This window comes from Pinus tabuliformis, chromosome 6 (genome assembly GCF_031772625.1).
Source record: "Pinus tabuliformis cultivar Carrire ecotype Pingquan chromosome 6, CPIR1, whole genome shotgun sequence".
NCBI classification, from domain to species: Eukaryota; Viridiplantae; Streptophyta; class Pinopsida; order Pinales; family Pinaceae; genus Pinus; species Pinus tabuliformis.
In genome coordinates, this window is record NC_142292.1 from 864,884,907 (window position 1) to 864,908,694 (window position 23,788).

Genomic DNA, 23,788 nt, shown 5'->3' on the forward strand with positions numbered 1-23,788 from the left:
CTGAAACTAACCGTAGGAATTTCAACCTTTGTGTGAAGAAGTGGTGCCATGATATTAGCCATGAGGACATTAAAATGAAACTTTTCATTTTTTCATTAGAAGATGATGCTTTGGATTGTTTCATAGACTTACCTGCTGACAGTTTTGATTCTCCAGAATCCATCATTGATGCATTTGAAGAAAAATATGGAGATAAGCAAAATGTCAAAGCAAAAGCTCAAGTGAATGAAAATGACACGAGTCTCATCAACGAGTTGACTCAAATGATAAAGGATATGCAACTCAATCAAGCTCAACTCATTCAAACCATGGAGGTGAATCACGCACAAGCAATAAAGGCCATGGAAGTTAATCATTATAATCAAATGGCCTCTATTCAAAATCATTTGATTACAATTGAAGCAAACTATGCTCAAGTAATTAAGAACATGTAACTCAAACAAACAAGATTAATAATAGATCATGCTAAGGAAATGAGTGCCATGGAAAACAAGTTGATTGCAATGGAATAGAAGTAAGTACATTTAATCAGCACCATCGCAACAAAACATGTCAAGGAAATGACTGCCATGAGAATTAATCAGATCACTCTTCAGAATAGGCTGGAAGAAATGGAAAGATCACAAGTACAGAAATCCCAACTTAGGCTAGATGATGAAACCGAAAAGAGCAAAGAACTTTTGACAGATCATAAGCCTCCCAACCCACCAAAGCAAGCTCCATCTTATTATGAGGAGGTCATTTATTCCATTGAAAAATGGATAATTAAAGGTGACTTGGATTGAAAGGAAACTAGGGGAATCAAGTTTATACTTACAAGATTGGTCCATCACCCTTGATAGAGCAAACACAGAACAAAGAAAGGCATGAAACAAAAGTCTTGGATACTTCAAAATTTCCATCTAAGCAATTCCAAGACCAGGCAAAGAGGTCTACATTGATCACATCATCATCAACATCATTGCCTACCAAGAAGGAAAGTAAACAATAGAAAAAGAAAGAAGATATGAAAAGTGAATCACCAGTGTCAAACAATGTCAAGCTTCCACAAGTCAGAAATTGGAGAAGAAAAAGGAGAAGCTTGATGCATCTGATGACCAGGAAAAACATGACATTCAAATAGATCAAAGTCCTAAAATATTCAAAATCGGACATGGCACATCAAAGAAACAACCCACGGATCTGCCAATGAGTTGGCAAGTTCTCAGAATGAAATTCATTGAAGATATCAGATGCCACAGGGCATCTCTGTATTGCATTTCTAACCCTATTCTCATAGATTAGATTTCATTTCTATTATTAGAATAGTTTTCGTTTCAGCATTTATATTCTCTGTTGTTAGATTAGATTTCATTTCTGTATTGTTAGAATAGAATTTTGTTCCAGCACTTGATATTATATGATGATTATGATTTGTATTTGAATGGATATCTATTTGATTTACTTTGTTTTCTTGGATGCAGATTCTAGATTCTCACATTCCTTCACTGAAGCAACGTGTCCCCAAGTAGAGCCAGATGTTGACCACACATGTCAACTACCCCAAGATGCAGAGTACATGTCAGCGGATGAAAATTTTCAAATTCATCAACATCATTAAGCTTCCAGATTGTCATTGTAATCCCAAATTTTGCAGCCCTGTGGGCCATTATTGTAAAAATAATTCTAGTATGACTATAAAGCCATGTAAAAAATCTAGGTAAGCCATTGATTCTTAGCAAAGAGTTTCACTCTAGAGAGTTTTTTACCCTCCGGAAATTATTCGCGTTTTTTAACCCACATAATCGGCAGAGTTTTTCTCCCACACATACCCCAAAGCTAAAGTGGGTCTTGATGGTAAGGTCTTAGGTGAGTCCTAGTGTTATCGATTCTAGTGTTATCAATTCTATGTATTTATCATACTAGATCATCTGTCGTGTGCCGCAGAATTTGGTTGAGTCTAGAGGTCATGTTTTAATTTCCCCTTCTGTATGGGATGTTTGTAATTTTTTATGTAAAGAGTGTTGTCTAAGAATATTTTAGGTGGATGATTAATCATAATTAGGCATCATTGCCTAAATATTTTTTAGGCCCACTTTGAGGGTGGAAAATATGTGTAATACCCTCCCGAGTCATTTATTTTATTTTCCAGTGAAAAATGTCAAAATAATTAAGCTGGAAAATTATCAAAAATAAAAATGAGAGAAAATTAAATTCTCTCCAAGCGGAAAAATTATCAAAAAATTAATGAGGTCCTTTTTCAAAGTCAAAAAATAGGAAGGACTCATTTCCAACGCTGAAAATCCCTTCAAAAAAATCGTTGGGCCAGAAAGAATTAATTTCTCAAGGAGATCAATTTTTTGGTCCCGGTGGCTATTTTGAATGGGGGCATTTTAAGAATTATATATTTTGAAGATTATCTAATGATCCAAAACCACCAGAAGTCAAATATTGGTCCATTCAGCACACCCATTAAGGAATTTGAAATTTTCTAGAGATTTGTGCAGCAGTTATCAAGGGATCGAATTGTTTTCACAAGGATCAAGCCATGGATCAAGGGAACTAGCTGTTATTTCCAATTGGAGAGGTTTTGATGCTCTCAGTTTCTATATCAGGAAGTTATTTTCTCCTCATAAAACATGAAAGAAAAATTGTAATTTAGAGCTAAGCCAAGATCTACTGGTTGTAATCTTTTTTTTGGAATAAACGAGCAAAAGTCTTTGGGGTTTATTAATGGTGGTGTTCCTCTTTTGCTTCTTGTGGCAATGTTTTTTGGATCGCGTTCTTAATGCTCTACTAAATAATATTTCGTAAGTTATTATTTCTTTAGCTAGTGGTTGGATTAACTATTTGCACAGGTATCTTGCATTAGTTACAAGGTTTAGAAAAGCATTCTTACTTGATTGATCTAGCAAATATCTCTAGGTCTTCAAGGTTTTTATGTGTATCTAGCCCCTATTGATCTAATAACTTCATCTTAAATGTGTAGACTTTATGGCATTCAGATCTTGGGCGTGAGGGGAAGTCTTGAGTTGGACCTGCCAACTCCCAAGACAAGATGTTTAAGAGCCCATTGTTTTGAATTCTAAAGGCTTGTCTAACGATTGGGTTTTGCTGAGATCTTGGCCATTGCTCTTTTATAAGATTATTTCTCTCTTCTATTTTAAAGTATTTGTGCATTGACTGAATAATTTGCTTATAAGAGCTATTTAATCATTGTAAATATGTATATTACTTTGTAAATATTTTCTTCTAACCCTTGTACATATTCTTTCTCAATTTTTGTATATAGCCATTGGGGTTTCTAGCTCATTTTTCTTGCAGATCTGAAGTTGAAGTCTAGGGTTTCTTCTTCAAATATTGTTTTGTAGGTAGAAGTTAAAGTGATCAAAGGAGAAACCGATTTCTAGAGGGTTTTAGCCCTCACCTAACCTAGATGGCTAGGGTTTTGGCTCAACTTCTCACCTTTTGGAGGGCCATCTAGCCCCTCTTCAGCGCCACAAGGGTTTACAGACCTATTTAGGCCTCTAGAGACTTCAATTCACATTCTTGTAGCTTCTGATATTCAACGAAAATTTTCTCAAGGAGGCCGCTAGGGTTTGAACACTTGTTTTCACTTCAGATTTGATTTTGGGCAAGACTTTGAGCTTGAATAAATTTGTGTATTACTTTCTTTGTTTCTCTTATCAAAATATGACTTGGGTTTGGTTTTGCAGGCAAATAGATTCATTTTTGGCTCAAGTTTTTATTTGTAAGGCTTGTTGTGGCTAGTCGCTAGCCTTATTGGCTACTCTAGGCCTAGCCGCATGCCTTTTGAGACTTATTTTCCTTGGTCGCGGACCTATGAGGGTCTTATTCTAATTGCATATAATTTGGAGACTAATCCTTGGGTTTTTGCAGGCCTATATCCATCATCACAAGGGTTTGATCACTTGTTTTGGGGTCTGATCACTTGGAGGGTGCCTTGAGGGCTAGCTGCAAGGCTTTCCATTGTCTGCTCTTAACCTCATTTGATTTCAAGGACTAACACACATGATTGCAAGGGCATTCTCATTCCTTTGGAGGATTTTATCATTGGTTTGTGGCTAGGGTTTAGTCCTTTTTTCATTTCATTGTGACATATATCTTTCAAGGGTATGCCGCAGGCCTAAGAGGCCTTATCCTTCTTGGTCGTGAGCCTCAAGGAGGTTGAAACTCTCTCATAACCAAAGCATAATTATTCTAAGGGTTTTCACATTGAAATTTTAACAATAAAAGGCTTGAAAGCACTAAAACTCATCATACATAACTCATAAATTTCTAATTTAATTTTCTAGCCTTTTCTTTTCCATGGTCTTGGGCTTGGTTGATTGGTTCATCTTGGCTGTGAGGGTTTTCTAAGGTCTGGTGCAAGTCATTGATCATTGGAATATATTATCTATTGCTTTGTGCCCTTCTCTTTAGTATTTGATAGCTTGAAGGGTGGTTGTTGTTGTTGCTGATTGCTCATTTTCTTGTGCACTCTTCAAGGTGTTTGGAAGAGCCTTGGTCTTTAGTTATCTTCTCTTGTTTTAAATTTGGAAAATAACCCTTTCCTCTTGTTCTCATTGATTAGATAGGATTTCATTGATATCGTAGTTAGATCTAGTCTTTGAGTTGTTTCTTTCATTAAATCATTGTCAGCAATTCCATCTGTCATTGGTTACTTGTGTTTGCATCATTTAAATTTTCACTTGCTCTCATTGTTATATCATATAAGTGAAGATCGCCTTAACAAACACTATAACTAAAGCCTTTGGAATTGTTTCATTGACTAATCCTAAATTGCTCCATTGGTTATCATTGGAATCTTGTAACCTTGTGTTTTAAAGTGGATTTAATAAACTTGGTTATAAGTGGTTTATATCTCTTAACATTGAAGCATTGTCATTATTGTAACTCTTTGAAATTATCTAATTTTGTCATCTTTTGTATCATCATTCTAGTTTAATTTTGCATTCCTAAAGTTTAGCTCCAAGCATAAGCTTGGTTGATAGAAAGTTAGGACCACCTTCTTCACCCAATTTGCAAAGCTTGACCCTTGCCCAACAGTTAAAACAGGTGACCTTGCAGACCTCATGTGGGAAATCCCTTGTAGGAACGAAGGCACTTGGATCGCGAGAACTCTTGGGGATGTATCGTTAATGAAGCCTTAACCTCCTTCCCCAGCAATTCTCTCTACAACATTGTGTGAGACCTGCTTCAAAACAATTGAGAAGAAGGTTTTCATCTAAATTAGAATTATAATTAAGATTGACCAAGATCTTACATTTCACATTAGATAGATCTTGCATCTCATCCATCATTTGATCAATTGTTAATTGGAACTGTGACATCAATTTATAATTGCAAGCATTCATTATTGCTCTTGTCATTTCAAGTTAATTATCATTGAATATCGTATTTATTTGGAAGCACGAGTTTATTTTCCTTGTAATTGTCCTCTTAGAGTTTATTGCTCGTATCTCTGCTTATCTTGAGCTTTTTCTTGTACTAACATTTCCTTGCAGCTTTGCTTGTCTTATAACTTGAAGTATCTTTAATTATTGTGCAAGTATCTTTCATTTCTTTGGGCATTGTTATTAAGGCACTAGTCTCTCATTATCTATCTTGCATATATCTATCTCGCATTGCTCAACTTAATAATTCAACTCACCATCTAATCTTAATTCAAGTTACTAAGAGGAGTGATTGCCTTGCCTCCTAATCTCCTAGACTTGTTGTCCCAACAAGTTCCCCTTAATTTTCCATCTTTTAGGGACTACCCCCCTTAGCTTGCCTAGGAGAGAGCTTAAATGGAGTAAGTAGGGATCAGAGTGAACCCCTACTCTAAGCATTGCGCCATAAAAACTACACCTTGTGGGATTGGAAACTCTTCCCAAGTTTAGGTGTACATCTTGGGCAACAACAGGTGGTATTGATTGTTGAATTGCCTTACAATGGCCTTAACAAAAATGCACCCTTCGCTCAAACCAAAATCATTGGTTAGGCATGTTAATGTTTTTCTACCATAATATATGGTTGAGGAATTTGAAGACTTTGAAGAGTCTAAACTAGATGATGTTTATTGCAGCTCCTACTAATGATCTCATTTCCAGTAGTGGTGATGAGTTTGATAAGTGATCATGTTGATCAATGATTTGCTGTAGGCTAGTGGCTCAATAGCTTGCAGCATGGTTTTCGGACTCTAGAGACCATTTAGAGCCTCATTGATTATGCATTTTGTTGTTGATATGTATTGCACTGGGTGCTATTTTGATATATTCACCATTACATGGTTTACAGAAGAGCAAACTTTTGTCAATTGGGTTTATCTCAAGTAGTTGGGAGGAATGAGTTATCCTCCCCACCTAGGTTCAACTCCCATTAGTGACATGATGAGCTTTGTTGTAATGGCTTCGAGCCTTGTGGAATTTGAGTAGTCCCCCAAAGACAAAAACATGTACATTCTTCATATGGAATATAAATATATGTTGTTCAATTTGAGTAATCCCCTGGGGACTGAAACATTGTTTGGGTAAATAGGGTATTCCATATAGGACGAACGCCTTTAATAACCACTCACACAACGAAATCAAATATCACAACGCTAGAATTTTTACGTGGTTAAAACCCTCTGAAAGGGAAACAGTCCACAGCCCAGCCAATGTGGCAACTTGAGGCAATTTTATTAATGCAAAAGAAAATATTTTACATAAGTGAGTTCTCACAATCAATCAGAATCCATACCCCTACATGCTGTTTAAATAGAGATCGTAGAACAATCGGGTGTAAAGCCACAGATCAATAGTTGTTAGTATCGAGGAGAATATGAGTTGTTAGATCACTCTATGTATAAAACATATCATGACTAGCATATTACAATGCAACTAATGCATACTAAAGAAATACACATTTACCTAATAGACACATTAGTCCAAGATGAACTTAACTAACTCCTAAGCCTTTAAATATCCTAACAAACATGTATATTCCTCATATGGAATATAAAGATATTTCTCATGGAGAAAAAACATATAGACGATCAAACTTTGCATACTTTGTCTCTAACTGTTTGGAATCATAAAAATATTTTTCCCTAGTAAAAATTAAATACTCTATGTATTTTTTTAAAACGTGTTCATTGATTCCGAGTTTATCTAAGTGTGAGCCAAAACCCAGTATGATACTTGGCAAAGTTAAAAACCGGTTCTGAGTTTTAAAACTATGTTTATAATCACCATCCCTCAACATTTGTGCACAAATATAAACTTAGAACTGTTCTATTCGAAAACCTAGAAGGAAGAAATGCACTAACATAGTGACACTTTACAAATGTGCCCATAGCTCTCTACAGCAAATTACCATGATATTCATAAGCTAAAATCTGAGTAAAATCTACCAGTAAATCTATTTTAAATAATTATGCCTGTATATTTGAATGATTTCCGACGTGCCCATTTTCTTGAATCACACAATATTACAGAAAACAGCATTTATCTACTTCTCATTTACACATCAGATGGTTTTGAAAGAAAGATTACAGCCAATTTGTATAATCGATATTTTACTATTTGCCATTCTACAAATCTTAGATGCCAATGACACCAAACAAATTAAAACAAAAATTCTTTAAAACCAGTGACTTGAACAATTACATAAATAGAGATTTATTTAGAACCCACAGTGAGAAAATATCAATCATCGAAAGAAACTGACCTGTAAATTCTTATCTTTTATGTACCCCCATATTCGCTTCACCACTTCTGCTCGGGACAACTGACTTTCACCAGTACCAAGAAATGTGACAAGAGCATCGGAGAGGGGAAGAGGAGTACAGAATCCTGAATTTTTTCCACTACCACCTTCTTTTTTCTCTTGCTTCCGCCGTTTTGACTTTGATTCTGAATCTTCCGAACCTATTAATATCAGTAAAAAGAATGGAGAGATTCAGCGACACAATATGCATTATTGAAGTATAAAGGCTATTAATATTGTTTATAATCCACTTACACATGCAACTAAATACAACTCATCTGTGAAACAACTCAAACATGCGCAAGAAATGCAATCAACTATTGAGAAACCTATACCATAAGACAGGAAAACTACGACCTTTTTTCTCTTGTTTCTGTCGTTTTGCCTTTGGTTCTGAGTCCTCTGAAACCACTGATATCAAGCAAAACAGAGAGAGATTTCAATAACAGAATATACATTATGCAAGTATAAACATTATTAATAATTACTATAAACTCATTTTCACATACAATTCAATACAACTGAACCATGAAACAACTCAATCATGCCCAATAAATACAATCAACTAATGAGAAACCTAGACCAATAAAATGGAAAAACTGCCACAATGTTTTGTCATCGGTTCGAATTCCTTTGAAACCATGGCTATTAGTAAAAAAGTGTAACGAACAAAATTCATATACTGCAATAATCTTCAGAATCCTTCGAAGACAAAGACATCTATTGTAGGACAAATATTTATATATTTGAATATTTGAATACAAGTGGGATATGAGATGATGTGAATGTTAAAAACAGTGTTCCTCGCTCCCTTGCACTCCGGGGTCATAGGGGCATCTAGGGGTCATTTCCCGATGCTCCCAAAAAAAGGAAACGCAAGGAAACTCCAAAAGGGGGTGTTTCCTCCAAAAAAGGAAACATTTCCTTTGTTTCCCAAAAAATCAAGGTCTAATAATTTTAATAAAGTCAAAGGCCTGGGAGAGTGCCTCCTATTGATGACCCTGAGGGAAAGAATGGCTTCTAGATGCAAGTGCAAAGATGTACAATGAGGAGGAGGGGGAAAACTTCAAAGACAATTTGTTCAGTTTGCATCTCTTAGTGGGCCCTTCAACAAAAGTGGTGCTCGGGTAGATCGCATAGATCTAGCCCAAGATAACCTGATTGGTTGTTGGAGGATGCATTAGGATGGTGCTCCAAAGCTCAAACATCTAGCCTTTGTTGTCTCAGATTGCTATTTCCTCTACAGTGTAGAGGAATTGACCCACATATCGCTTCATCCACTCTATCAAGAGGAACAAGATTACCTCTAGAAGAGTGGATAAGTTAGTTGTTGTGCATAGTGCCCTACTTCTTGAGCATAGGAAGACACCTGAGTATCTTAAGGGACCAGGAACAACATGGGATGTTGATCCAGAGGATGATGCGCAAAGAGATATGGAGGAGGGGCTTGATGAGACACGGATGGGGTTGGTTGGTGTGCCACTTAGCATGTTTGAGATAGCAAGTGATTCTGATTCAAATGGTGACATGGTTGATCCTGCTTTATTCATGTAGCAGTTGGATGCACAAACTAGTGGGGGTCGGGGCATTACCTTGAGCAATTATGCTCATTTGTCATTTGATATGTTCTTATGTTATCTACTTTTCTGGTTCACACTTCAGTTGTAGACTTCAGTTTGTTTTGAATCTTGAAATATGATATATTAGACTTGACTCTATAAAAATTTGAATCTTGATGTATCAGAGCTGACATTTATTTCAAGATTTAGTATTCACAGTTGGAACTTCAATATGGTTTAAACTTTTATTTTCATTGTACCTTGTTACAATTACACGTATGATTGTATCATGCTTTTCGTTTAAATTTGTTTCAGTTACATGACTCATCGATTTCTCCTTCATGATGTAAGTGTTATATGTTAATTTATGGTATGTTCTATGCTTAGTGCAGTTTACTTCAATTTCTTTTTATTAGCCATTGTTTAGCAATCACATTAACATAAAGTAAAATGTTGATAGAACATTAATAGATCGACAGAAAACAAGCCAAGACAAGAGACACCAGATGTGGCGGCTAGCCAGGGACAAACCCCAATGTGGGGAAACCCTTTGATCAATTCTTCTATAATCTTCAATAGTTCAGCAGAAAGAGAAATAGTACAAATATACAAATCTGTAATTTATGACAGCAGCAACAAGCCCTAACCAGCAAAGTCAAAGTTGGTCAAACAAGATAGAATTGACCTCCAATTAGCTTGGTCAATATCCCAGTCAACTCGGCCTCCAACAGCAAGAAGAGGCAGCCCAAAAACAGTCCAAAAAACCCAGTCAAATGAAGTCAACTGAAGTCAACCTGCTGCCAGCAATTAGGACAGTCAATGTTGGTCAAATCTGAGGTTACATTGCCTCGGTTTGCGTGCCAAAATCTACGGCCTGCCTAGGAGAGACAGCCACACCAAAACCGCAGCCTTAGAAAGTCCACGTTGGTCAACGTTGGTCAAAGATACATCTGAATCCCTGGTCAACACAGTCAAACAATTTTGCGTCCTCAAATTTGCGTCCTTCTGCGTCCTCAAATCTGCATCCTTCTGCGTCCTCCTTCCCACATGTGTGCTGCTCCTTGTGTGTAAACCCAATCAACTAAGGAGAGAAGAATGTGAGAGATGAGATGAGTGAATAATGCCTCAACCTATCTTGTATTTATATGAAACGTTGAACATGTGTGCCACACATTTAGCTGTTGGCCGACCTTGACAATTTGTCAAGTAAATATAAATAAATTCATATCTCCATAAATACTTGTCGGAATCGGATGATCGTTAGATCAATCCTACACCTCTCGACAAGAGGAATCTAAGAAAAATATCAACTGCCATAAATAAGATGACCCACATGGAGTTTGGCCCTAGTTTCCAATTTTAACACTCCCTCTCAACTAGGGAGAACTCCATCTGCTAATCCATCTAACCGTCGGTACTATCTCTGCCATCAAATGCACTGCCCTGCACTGTTCGGCTCTGCTTTGCTCTGTTGAACTATGAAGAAGAAGAAATGATCGAGGATGTATCATACCATCCTCCACTGACCCGAAGTCAGTCCCAGAGAGTGTGTCATACCACTCTTATTGATCCCAGATCAATGCCAGAAGAGAGTGTCTCAAACCACTCATACTGATCCCAGATCAGTTTCATTGATCCCAGATCAATGGAGGTCATCCTAGCATAGGGAGTATGATACATACAACGATGTGTCCATCAATAGTATTACTATGGTCCCTAACCCCATTTCCCTACTCATTGGCTAGATGAGAGGTACTTCCCATGAGTCCCCGATTACATGGGTAGAATGCCTTGACAAGAGAACCATTGATCCTGTCCATAAGTCGCCACGGGGTATCACAAGGGAAGGCTAAACCTTTCACCCTATATACAGTGCACCACTAGGGGAGGGTGAGACGCCCTATGGTCGCTTGTTGCTCCAAGAAGTACCCCAAGCCCCCCAGAGCTCCCAGAGCTCAATGCATGCATCATGCAGGACCCTCCTAAGAGGGTCTCTCAATGACTCCAAGTCATTCTCAGAAATTCAAGAATTTGACCTTTCCCAGGGGCTTTGTCAGAATGTCGGCAACCTGCTCATCTATGCCGATATGATGGAGCCTTATTGCTCCCTGTTGTACCATATCCTGGATAAAGTGGTACCTAATATCGATATGTTTGGAGTGATCATGAAATACGGGATTCTCTGATAAACAAATCCCACTCTAGTTATCACACAGGATCACGGAAGTATCCAATGTAAACCCAAACAGCTCACTAAAGATCTTCCACAACCAGACAGCCTCATAAGAGGCCATACTCGCAACAATGTACTCTGCCTCAACGGTGCTCAAAGCCACCGACTTCTGCTTCCTGCTCATCCAAGATATCGAGGCAGATCCCAAAGAGAAACAGCACCCAGAAGTGCTCTTTCGGTCCACCACACTGCCTGCCCAATCAGCATCGATATATCCATGTAGTCTCACATCTCCAGCAGTGTATCTCAACCCATGAGTGATTGTGCCACGAAGATATCTCAACAGATTCTTAGCACCAATCCAATGTTAGTGGTGAGGTTCAACCATATGTTGACTCAATGTGTTGACTGCACAACATATATATCCGAACGGGAGTTCACCAAGAACATCAATGCTCCGATGAGTTGACGATGCTTGGTAGCATTTTGCAAAACAGGTTCGGCAGCACTACCACTTAACTTCTTGAAGTCAAGCTCCATCGGGGTAGTCACGAGCTTGCAATCCACCATACCGAATCTCTCCAATATCTTCACCACATATTTTCCTTAAGATAGGAAAATCTCCCCAGGCTTCTGCCAGACTTCCATTCCTAGGAAATAGTGCATCAATCCTAGGTCCTTCATCTCGAACTCGGAAGCCAACTCCCTCTTACATTTGTGAATGAGAGGATCTGCACTTGTCAGAAAGATGTCGTCAACGTACAGCACCAATATCAGAGGTTTATCATCTTCAACCTTAAAGTAAAGGTTAGGGTCAACTTCACTCGTAGTGAATCCCAGCTTCATCAAGTAGCTATCGTTCCTCTGACACCAAGTTGGGGGTGCTTGCTTCAGCCCGTAGAGGGCTTTCTTCAACCTGCACACGTGAGATTCTCGATCATGAATCTCAAATCCTTCAGGTTGTTGCACATAGACTTCCTCTTTAATCGAACCATGCAAGAACGCAGCCTTGACATCCATCTGATGTAGGTTCCATCCTTGCGAAGCAGCAAGGGCTATGATTGAGCGGATGATGGTATATCGGGCAACAGGAACATAAATCTCGTCATAGTCTATACCTTCCTTTTGAGAGAAGCCACGAGCGACAAAACGAGCCTTATACTTTGCAACACTTCCATCAACTCCATGCTTTATCTTGTAAATCCATTTCGAAATGACAATAGTTTTGTCCTAGGGTCTGGGGACCACATCCCAGACATCGTTCTTCATGATGGACTCGTATTCCTCAGTCATAGCATCCTTCCATACTTGATGCTTTATGGCTTCTGCGAATGATGAGGGCTCATTTTGAATGATCGTGCTCATAATGGTCAAGTATCCATGATACCTAGTCGGCTTCTTACTTTCCCGGAAAGTCCCTCTAGGTGCAATGTGTCCTTCAGCATCATCAAGTGTCCCCCTAAGCCATGAGGGCCTCTTCCTAGAAGAGGAAGGCTCTTGCGGAGGGGGATCAATAGGGTCCATAGGTTCTTCCACTTCGGGCATCGTTTCATCTTGCTTTTCCTCTGGTTTGTTGGTGTCAGCTTCTCCAGTTTTCCTTAGTATAGGAAGATTGTCAACTTTGCTAAGAGCCATATCTTCGTCAAAGGTGACATCATGGCTAATCTCGACTTCCCTTTGACCAACCACATAGATTCTATAGCCCTTAATATTTTCACTATAGCCCACAAAGATTCCCTTCTTTCCAGATGCACCCAATTTATTCCTTCTCTTTCAGCACATGGAAATATACAGGGCTTCCAAAAATTCTAAAATGAGATACATCAAGTTTCTTAGCAGTGAACATCTCTTTGGGAGTCTTGGAATCCAATGCTTGATGAGGGCATCGGTTTTGAACATTTACAGCGGTATTCGCAGCTTCGGCCCGTAGAAACTTTGGAAGCCTTTGATCATGGAGCACGGAACGAACAGCTTCCAAAGTTGTACAGTTCTTCCTTTCTACCACACCATTCTGCTCAGGAGTGTATGGTGTTGTGGTCTCCCTCTTAATGCCAACTTCTTTGCAAAAGTCATGGAACTCATTGGATTCCTACTCAGTCCCATTATCAGTCCTTAAGATCTTGATCTTCTTCTCAGCTTGATTCTCGATCAAGGCGTTGAAGTGACGGAACAAGGAAAACACTTCATCCTTCTTTTTCAAGAAGTATATCCAAGTCTTGCGAGAATAATCATTTGTAAAAGTGAGGTAATATAAATATCCTCCCAAGGAGTTCACAAGCATCATACCAGATATGTCGGAGTAAACCAATTGCAATATACCGGAGGTCTTGCTATGGCTTGAGGGGAATGGTCCCCTTTTGAGTTTTCCTTCGGCACACCCCGACATACACCTTCTTGCTCTACTTTAAACTCGGGCATCCCTGTCACCATTTCTCTCACATCGGGTAGAGCTTTATAATGAAGGTGAGCAAACCTCCAGTGCCATAGTTCAAATTGAAGAGATTGGTCACAAGACATGACACCCAACGGACTTCCTCCGACTTGATATAAAGAGTCAACTCGAAACAAAAGAGTGAAAGCATCTTTAAAATTATTTTTCCATACACGTACCTTACCATCGATAAAGGCCACCTTATTGCTGACAAGGCACGTCATCTGCTTCTTTTTCTTGTAATATATTTGTATCCTTCATAGTTCTTCTAGTTTTCATCTTCATTGATACATGATGATAGGATCATTTGATACATAAGTAAAATTGTTGAACTAAACATCCTAGATCAATATTTTGTGGAATCTTGCAGTTACTAGAAACTTGTGATGAATTGTTATCACCGGATTGAATTGTGCAAACTTCAGAGTTCTTCGAAACCTAAGTTTGTTGTTTATGACTTGAGTGATATAGATTCGTAGATTGATTGAAGTGTCTATTCTTGTGATTCAGATGTAGATAAGGAGCTCTTGTTTCATCTTGCCTTAACCCGTTTGTGGTGATTTCTTGATTTATTGGAGGTATATGATTTCTTTCAAGTACAAAGGTTGCTTGATTAACTGCAAGATCTCTACTTGAAATTTCCATTGTTTAGAACTGCAACTTCTGAGTACCTCTTTACTTCAACTGGTTTGTTCTCTTCTTGAGTTGTGATATTAACTGGATCAGTGTTCGTTCCTTTATCTTCAACATGGAATTCTACATTTAAAGATTTTGATGATTCCTTTTCAGTAGGTTGTTGTATCTTGTTTTCCAACGATTTCTTGTCACTTTTAAGCTTCTTTATTTGCGTAAGAAGGTTTTGATTATGAATCCTTAGGCATGAAAGTTCTTTGTTTTCTAATTTGTTGACTTTATCCTTAGTATCCTTCTCTTCATCTTTAAAACTTTTGATTTGTTATAACAAATTTGTATTAAAGTTCTTTAAACGTAAATTTTCCTCCTTGTTTTGATAGGTGATTCTTAAGTTCCTTCTTTGTGACCCTAGTCATCTTCACTTGTGCAAGTAATTTTTCAACGTGGCCCTTGAGGCGAGAAATTTCTTCATCCTTTTCCATTACTTCTTTGTAATGCATATCCGCAAGATTTTTATATTCCTGTTGTAGCACTTTCTTGTTTTGCCGAAGTTTGGCTATTTTGCCTTTCTCTTGGTCTTCCAGTCGCAATTTCTCGATACACTGGATTACATCATTTTGTAGGAGTGATGATGGGCGTTCAACTTGCAATTTGGATTCCATTTTCTTTATTTCATTATTAAAATCTGCAAGATGAAATATTGCCATTAATTGTTCTATATCTCTTGTTAGCAATTGTTTTTATGCACCACTTCGACATTCAACTCAGGTAAAAAAATTATAACATTTTATGCAAACCACATTTTGATTTCAGAATGACTCTTGACAATTAGAATATCCTTCTGAACAAAAAAGACATTTTGAAAAGAAACCGATGTTTTTTGTGAAAATCATCTTTTTACTTCTCTCTTTTTTTCCTTCAAAGATTGACTCCCTTTTTTTTCCTTTTCTATATACCTTTTTTAACTATATATTCTTTTTATAAAAAAATTTAATTAATCTCTTCCTTTTAAAAAAAAAAAGTAGCCTTGATAAACAAAAAATTCAAAAACCTCCTCACACCTTTTAATATAATCCCTTTTTAACTTCTAAAGTACTTTATTTAAAAGAAATCCTAAATATAATAACCCTTATTTTTGTTGAAACCCTTACTATTAACTAATGGAGCTCGAAGCTATTTCATTATTATTATCTTTATTTTTTTACTTCAATACTTATTAATCAAAGTCAACAACTTAGTCAAGACTGTAATATTTATTAATCAAGCAATGTAACGATCCTCCAACAGGTGTATTCCAACCTTGTTACACCCTTGTAATTATGATTTGATCATTTGTATCATTAACCCTTGGTGTACGAACGAAAGGATAAACAGTGGTTTAAAACTTTAAAACAATGTCTATTCCTTCTGTGTAATCAATTTGTCTTTCAATAATTGCGGTTGTGAGTGAATCTCAACCAATCGGGGGGATGCACGACTTGGAGGTAGAGTGGTCGAGTCTAGTGGATGAATAACTTGGAAGTAGGGCAATCGAAACACAAGGGAAAAGAACACAATGAGACAGGCGGCAATCGGGTGGTGATCTTGTCGACAGAGAATTCGAATGACAAGGTCAACGGTTTAGTGGCAAGGTCGGTGATAGGGTTGGCAGTGTTGTGGATGACGGTTGGCTTGTTGCAGCGACAGCGTTGTGGACAAGAACTAGCTTGTTGCAACGGTAGAACCGCAGGGTCATCAATGTTTTATTTTTATTTCTTTGTTTATTTGGATTTTTTAATTATTTTTTATGTAGTTTTTTTATTCTTTTTATATTAAAAGAAAAAAAAAAAAAATATATATATATATATATATATATATAAATATATATATTTCTTCTCTTTGATTTTTTCCTTTATATATATATATATATATATATATATATATATATATATTTTTTTTTTTTTTTTTTTTTTTTATTTGCTCTTTTTTATATATATAATAGTTTTTCTTACATGTTTTTTTGTTATTTTTTGAATTTTTTTCGTCTTTTACTTTTTTTTAAATGGCGGAGGGCATGATAGTGAAATGGAGAATCTCCAAAATCTTGTGGAGCAAAATGCTTCAATCACACGGCAACAAAGTTGACGGAAGGTCTATGGCCAAAGGTTGGGTCAGACTCCATGCAGCAGTTGAGCGGCTAGAGGATCGAACAACTCTGATACCTATGTTACGAACAAGGTTCGTATACTCAGAGGAATGCTTTAATGCCAATGTAACGAACAAAGTTCGTATACTGCAATAATCTTCAGAATACTTCGAAGACAAAGACATCCATTGTAGGACAAATATTTGTATATTATAATATTTGAACACAAGGGAGATAAGAGATGATGTGAATGTTACAAATGAGGCATGCATATATACCTAGGCAGGTGCCTCTTCATGAATGGTCATGTCTTTAAGACATGCCTCTTCATTATTAACTACTAGTTAATTAAAAATTATTTATGTTTATTATTGTGTACATTTTTATTATTTTTATATAAATTATATCCATAACAAAAAGAGAAGAAACTCCATAATAGAATATATTTCATCCAATCAAAAACACTACTAATATTTATTATAAGCTATTATGTAGAATCCAAGATAACCAATCCATGAAGCAATTTAAGCATGCCCTATAAATGCAACCAATAATCGCAAAACTTATTCCATGACACAAAATATGGAAAAACAATTCAAGCATAAGCACTACTATTATCTAACGTCGACAATAACTGAACCCAATAGAGAATCCAGAATCCAGTCCAACTGATCACGCATAACTTGAACCTACCTACTAACTACAAACAAGCTAGTTTTCTTTGCAACTAAGAAAAGCCACACAAGCGATGGGAACATTCATTCAATCTTCAAGTCAGTTACAACAATGCAAACCAAAGAAAAGAAAAGAAAATGTGCATATAAAGGCAAAATGTTTGGCATTTCCTCATAAAAATAAAAGATAATACTAAAAATATATATAGAAAAAAAAAGTATATTCTTTATATTCAAAATCAACCATGCCACCTAAAACATTCCGACGTATAATTAGAAGAAAGCAAAACAGCAGGATCTAAGAGACATCAAACAGGCAAACTAGCAGAAATGCCTCCAAAAACAGCATAGACCTAGCCAAAACACACAACAATCATCCTACAGCATTCAAAGCATTTAGAAAAACACGCTGCACCCTTTTCAGACCAAAATAGACATTGCAATGTTTGAAATATGATCATGTAGAATGACAAATCTTTCCTCGTAATAATTCTCATAACTATGTCTTATAACTTAAAACAGACATGGAAAGCATTAGGACTAGTTTTTATCTTTGTCTAAATATTTTTTAGCACACAATTTTACTTGTAAGTACTGACTAGCTACTGCACAAGAACCATGATTATCAATGTTGCAAACATCAGCAAGGGTCCAGAAAACCAAAAAATCATAGAAATCGGGAACACATCAGTAAAAATTGTTAAACATCAGCACAATTAAAAACTACAAAAATTAAAATCAAAAAATTCACCTAAATCACAATTTTTTTCCATTAAATAAAGATTTTTTCATGCAGTTTATGATAAAATTGCGATTTTTAAATTTTGTCTTTGAAAAAATTGCCAATTTTTCCAGCCAACAAAATCAACTAGGCCAAAAAGTCGTCATTTTGCAATTTTTCGCAATAAAATCAGGACGTTTGCAACATTCATAATAATTAACACACCACTGGTCTGAATATTTTGATGCTTAATATTATTTTCCTCCTATAATCTCCTTCGCCCAAGGCCTCAACATCCGATCTGCTAGCACTGAGCTTTTGTCCAGATTTCAGTCTTCAAAAATCAAAGCAACAACAGCTAACGACTAACTACCAATAGGTGTTTTGCTTTGATAACTCTGTTCATCTAGAATTTTCATTAACGACCAAATGAGTTCACATGTCCAATATTCAAAATGCATCTTCTCATTTGTTGAAAAGTGTAACTAGCTTCGGTCTTCATAATGTCTAATGTAATCATGATTTGATATATTTAATGAAAAAAGAAAAAAGAATTTTATTATTATTATTTTGAAACATGGGTTTCATGCTAAAGGTTATGTTATTTATAGGTCAAGCACCCATTGAATGCTTCTAGGTTTTGTCATTGAGTCAAAGAAGTCAAAAAAAGAAGTCCTTGTCATATGTAAAGACCCTATTAGGGCATCTTGTATCATGAAAAAGAAATTTATTTGAGTCATAAAAGTGTCATAAAGACCCTCCAAGACCAGTCAACCTTCAAAAGACAAGTCAGACTTTCAAGCAGTGAAGTCGGCCTACAGAGATGACTAGTCGGCCTATTGAGGGCCTCCAAGAAGCCTATAAATAGAGGGCATTCGGCCTCATTTGTGACACATCCATCAAGTTTGATAACCAAGAGAAGAAGACCTTGTCCTCTTGTCTCATTGTTCTTCATTGTTTGGCAGATGTTTGATGATTAAAGAACACTATAATAATAAAGAAGAGCTAACTACAAGCATAGTTTTCAAAACCGACCGGTCTAAACCAGAAATCAGTCAAACCGGTCGGTTCATTAGGCCTGGCCATCAAACCGGCTGAAAAACCCGGTTTTCCTGAGCAGCGCACCGGTTTTTTGATTTGATCAGCCATAAACCAGTCGATTTATGAGGGAACCAGCCAGTTTATTGCCAGACCAGCTCTGGACCCCACAGAATGCAGTTTTGATGTTGTTTTGAGGGAAATTTGGGGTTGTTTTTGAACCAACCAGTCTAAACCAGAAACTGGTCAAACCGGTCGATTCATTAGGCCTGGGCATCAAACCGGTTGAAAAACCTGGTTTTCTGAGCGACGCAATGGTTTTTGATTTGATCAGCCTAAACCAGTTGATTTATGAGGGAACCGGCCGGTTTATTGCTAGACCAGCTATGGACCCCACAGAATGCAGTTTTGTGAGTTTTGATGTTGTTTTGAGGGTAATTTGGGGTTGTTTCTCTTCAAAAACAACCCCTCTAAGAAAAACATGTCTCCCCTCTCATTTGACTCACACATGTCAACCCTAGTAACACTAGCAATCAATGGTAATGTTAAATTCTTGAAGTAAAAGTGACATTTTCTTTATTTTTCATTTTCATCCTTTTACTTAACTTTCTAACATTATCATGAAATGACTCAGGATGTTCGAGAGTGGTTTCAACCTCATTGGATTTCATATGGAGAAACTAGAATTTTAGAGTTCACTCAAAATTCAGTGGACTTAATGGTTTTCAGGATTTCATGGTTTGGGGGTTTGCAATGTTTCCATTTGCTTCTATCATGCATGAGGGTATGAGATTGGCATTTGATCAAGAGCACAAAGCCCTTTAAGAAACTTGATGTTGGTGTCATTGATTTTTGAACTTTGTTGATGTTGGTGTTATTGATTGTTGAACTCCTCTACCATGGCCTTATCAAGAATGTACCCTTCACTCAAAGAAAAATAAGTGGTTACGGATGCTAAGCTTTTTCTACCACATCATAAGGCTGAGGAGATGAACCCTTCACTCAAAGCAAAATCACTAGTTAGGCATGTTAAACTTTTTAAATTTCTATCATATTATAAGGTTGACCATTCCAAGTCCGAATACTTTGAGCGAAATGATGTTTATGTATCTCTTGTTGATGATCCCATTTTTAGTAGCGATGAATCAATGATGAGTTTCATGAGTGATCATGTTGATCAGTGATTTGTAGTTTTGATGTCTATTTCTGTTGCTACTACAACCACTACTACTAAAGGTTGCAGAGGAGTTTTAGGAACGCTCAAACACTCAGCTAGATTATTTATGTAGCCCATGTTGAAGATCCCTTGTCTAGTAGACTGCAGTGGTGATGAGTTTGATCATGATGAGGAGTGATCATGCTGATCACTGATATGTAGACTTGTAGTAGGCCAGTGACCCCATAGCTTATAACATTGTTTTTGGACTCTAGAGGCCATTTAGAGCCTCATTGATTATGTATTATGTCGTTGATATGTATTGCACTTGGTGCCAATTTGATATATTCACCTTTACCCGGTATATAGATGAGCAAACTTTGCATATTTTATCCCTATTGGTTTGGAAGCATGGTTGTAAATCTTAAAAAGTTTTTTTTCATTAAAAACTAATTATTTCATGTATTTTTTAAAAGACCGGTTCATTGAGATCTGACCAGTCCCAGTTTGATAGGAGGACTGGTCCGGTAACCGGTTCCAGTTTTTAAAATTATGACTACAAGTACATCAAGTTAAGTAATCACAAGCAGTTATCAAAGTAAGAGAAATCACCTAACCTAGCTGTCCCTAGATTTCTCAACACTTGTGACAACGAAAATACTAATTTCCAAATTATATGATAAAATCAGAGAATAGCAATGTTGAAATTAATAAATGATATGTAAAACTAAATATGATGCATATATCTTTACAACGCCATAGAAGTCTAAAACTTTCATTAGAGCTGTTATTATTGTAAGTATTTTGTCCAAATGGCCACTATCAATTCAAACATTCATAAGTTAATTGTATCTAATCCAAACTCAAAATGTTCATTTGTATATCAGCCCAGCTGGAAATGCTTCTTTCTCAAAGCCTGGAAATGGATGTATACTCCAACAGTTAGCATGATATCCTAGGTACAAGCAGTATGAGGATATTGACATGACAGCCTAACTTGCAAATGCCATGGCATCTTCTTTTCTTATTTGACTCCTGGTATTTGCAAGAACATATTGCATTTGTTTTCCTCAAGGTGAATTCTAGCTTCATGAAACTATCCTTTCCTTATGAATACCTTTGCCTTTTAAACCAGTGATCCAAAGAATATCCCAAAAAAACAAGGCATACATTTACATAGTTGAATACTCACACTAATTAATGAAGAAAAAAATATCTAATAATATTACAAATAATACATCAACAACTGCACCAATTGTCTTCCACTTTAAAGTAGACATTTGTAAACATTATTATGTTCCTTCTTATAAAACCTGATTGTCAATTCCGATTTCGGCCCCTTTTTTTCCCATAAACAAAATTCAATAACCATATATTGAATTCTGATTCAATTTTAACTTCAACTTGTTGAAACCTTTATGGAAATTTTTGTGAGAACCTAATGCTGTTCTTTTGCTGGTGACAACAAATATCTCATCCAATTCCAAGAGATCTTTGACAATAATGAAAGATCCTAGGCCTCTAGTGTATCTACTCACTTATCACCATGAACCAGTATTCCTTCAATTTCCTTAACTTGTTTGTTTCCCTTCTTCATATACCTTAAATTATTACTTGGTCATTCCTGCAGTTTTCAAATGGCTCCATGAGAGCTAATCAAAGCATTTTTATTGCCAACTGCTTGGACTACAGTGTATCATGTTATCCAGATAAGACTAATTATTATAACCAAGTGAAGGACTTCATACATGCATCTTAGATTTCTCCTCATGTTTTTAAATTTCACTAGAAAAGGCAGAAAAAGTCTATGGAAAGAATATCACTAACAACGACAAAAACAGTCTATGGAAAATGAACCTAACAACTGAATGAAGTTTCTAGAAGAATTCGAATAAAAACATGTAAATAAAGATTCTTCCTAACCTAGAAATTTGCAAAACAAAAAAGGTGGATTTTAGCCTAATTTAGCTTCAGAGTAATGTTGTTAGCTCTTTCGTAAACATTTTCACTCATCCTCCACAGTCCCAAAGACAAATTCAATATTCTTATCTCACATTCTTCAATATAGCTTCAATGCACAAGCTAAGAAATTCATTTTCTCCTTTCAAGTTCCTATCACATTGTATCAAAGTTGATTCGTGAGTAAATTCTTATTCCTTGCAAATATGAAATCCTTAGGCTGTTTACTTCAATGAATTTAAACACAATGCAAAACACCAAAGGTGGATTTAGTCTAGTTTAGCTCCAGAGTAATATTATTAGCTCATTTGTGCATGTTTTCACTCATCCTCCACAGTCCCAAAGAAAAATTCATTGTTCTTATGTCACATTTTTCCATATAGCTTCAATGCACAAGATATGAAATTCATTTTTCCCTTCAAGTTCCTATCACATTGTATCAAAGTTGATGCACGAGAAGTGTAAATTCTTATTCCTTGCACATATGAAATCCTTAGGCTGTTTTCTTCATTGAATTTAAACACAACGCATGATCTTTAAATTACCACAGCCTTACATATCAACATATCACCCCAGTTTTATCCAAAAAGAATACCATAGATATTTTACTTAGCACTACAAAAAAGGGCTCAAGAATTAGGTAAATTAAACTTAAGTGTAAGTGGAAGATCACATTGGTTCCATAACTCAAGCTTAATAGAAGAGATGGTAAAACAAATGTTTACTATTAAGGTTCAGGGATTTAACAATATTAAGATTAACAACAGGGGTTTAACAATACAAATTGTTGAATTAAGACAGAATAAATGATTTCAAACATCAGTACTGTCAAACCATCAAACTCAAAAGCGAAGTCACCTAACACTAGGACATGTAAACTCAAGGATAAAGCTGTGTGATATGGAGCACACAGAACCCTTAAAACAAGACATACATTGGGCCACATATGTCTGTGTATGTGTCTGTAATTTCAAAATATAGCACCAGGGATTAGCTAGATTGGTGGGTGCTTTGGCACTAAATTCATACATGTCTTGAGAAGAGAACAAATCTCATTGGATTTTGTTGTCATTCCATTTAGCAGGTTGCTGAAAATCATGTACAACCTGCTATGGACGACACACATAACACAGAGGCCTGTTGTCACCTTGGCCTAAGTCCCCACTCTTTAAGCCCAACTTCTATCAAAAGGGCCATGTGAGGCTTCCCGTGAGCTAACTCCAACCAAATTTTTCCATAATCAGTGTCTAGTAATGGAGTCCAATGGCTGAAGGGAGGAGTTCTTCTTGCTGGTCTGTTGCCTTAATCAAAATCTGTAAATAAAAGTGAATTAAACTAGCACACATATACTAAATATTGGCAAGATATAACATGTGAATAGTCTAATTTAATTGACACAAAGTATACTAACCAGAAATACAATTATATGCATGATTTATCACCTGACTAGAAGAGTTATTTTACAAATTTGTTTGTTGTCCTATTTGACAAATCTGCAAATATAATACTAACAGCAATCCAAGACACTCAAAATTTGTTAAATATAGCATGCAAATAGTTAAGTTTGGTGTACAAAAGAAAAATC

At 36.4% G+C, this 23,788-nt stretch overlaps 1 protein-coding gene across 4 annotated transcripts in view; it reads right to left on the reverse strand.

Moving 5' to 3' along the window:
• The window catches only part of LOC149261627 (uncharacterized), a 213,140-nt gene that overhangs the window by 82,958 nt on the left and 106,394 nt on the right, over nucleotides 1-23,788 (reverse strand). For all 4 annotated transcript variants that reach the window (XR_016258467.1, XR_016258466.1, XM_089422515.1 and 1 more), the window contains exons 4-5: nucleotides 8,092-8,145; nucleotides 7,696-7,895 (exon numbers count right to left, since the gene is read on the reverse strand). Coding sequence is in view for 2 of the 4 variants with exons in the window: in XM_089422515.1 (XP_089278641.1) it covers nucleotides 7,696-7,895; nucleotides 8,092-8,145 (254 nt within the window). In the remaining 2 variants the exon portion in view is untranslated. The remainder of the gene's footprint in view (nucleotides 1-7,695; nucleotides 7,896-8,091; nucleotides 8,146-23,788) is intronic.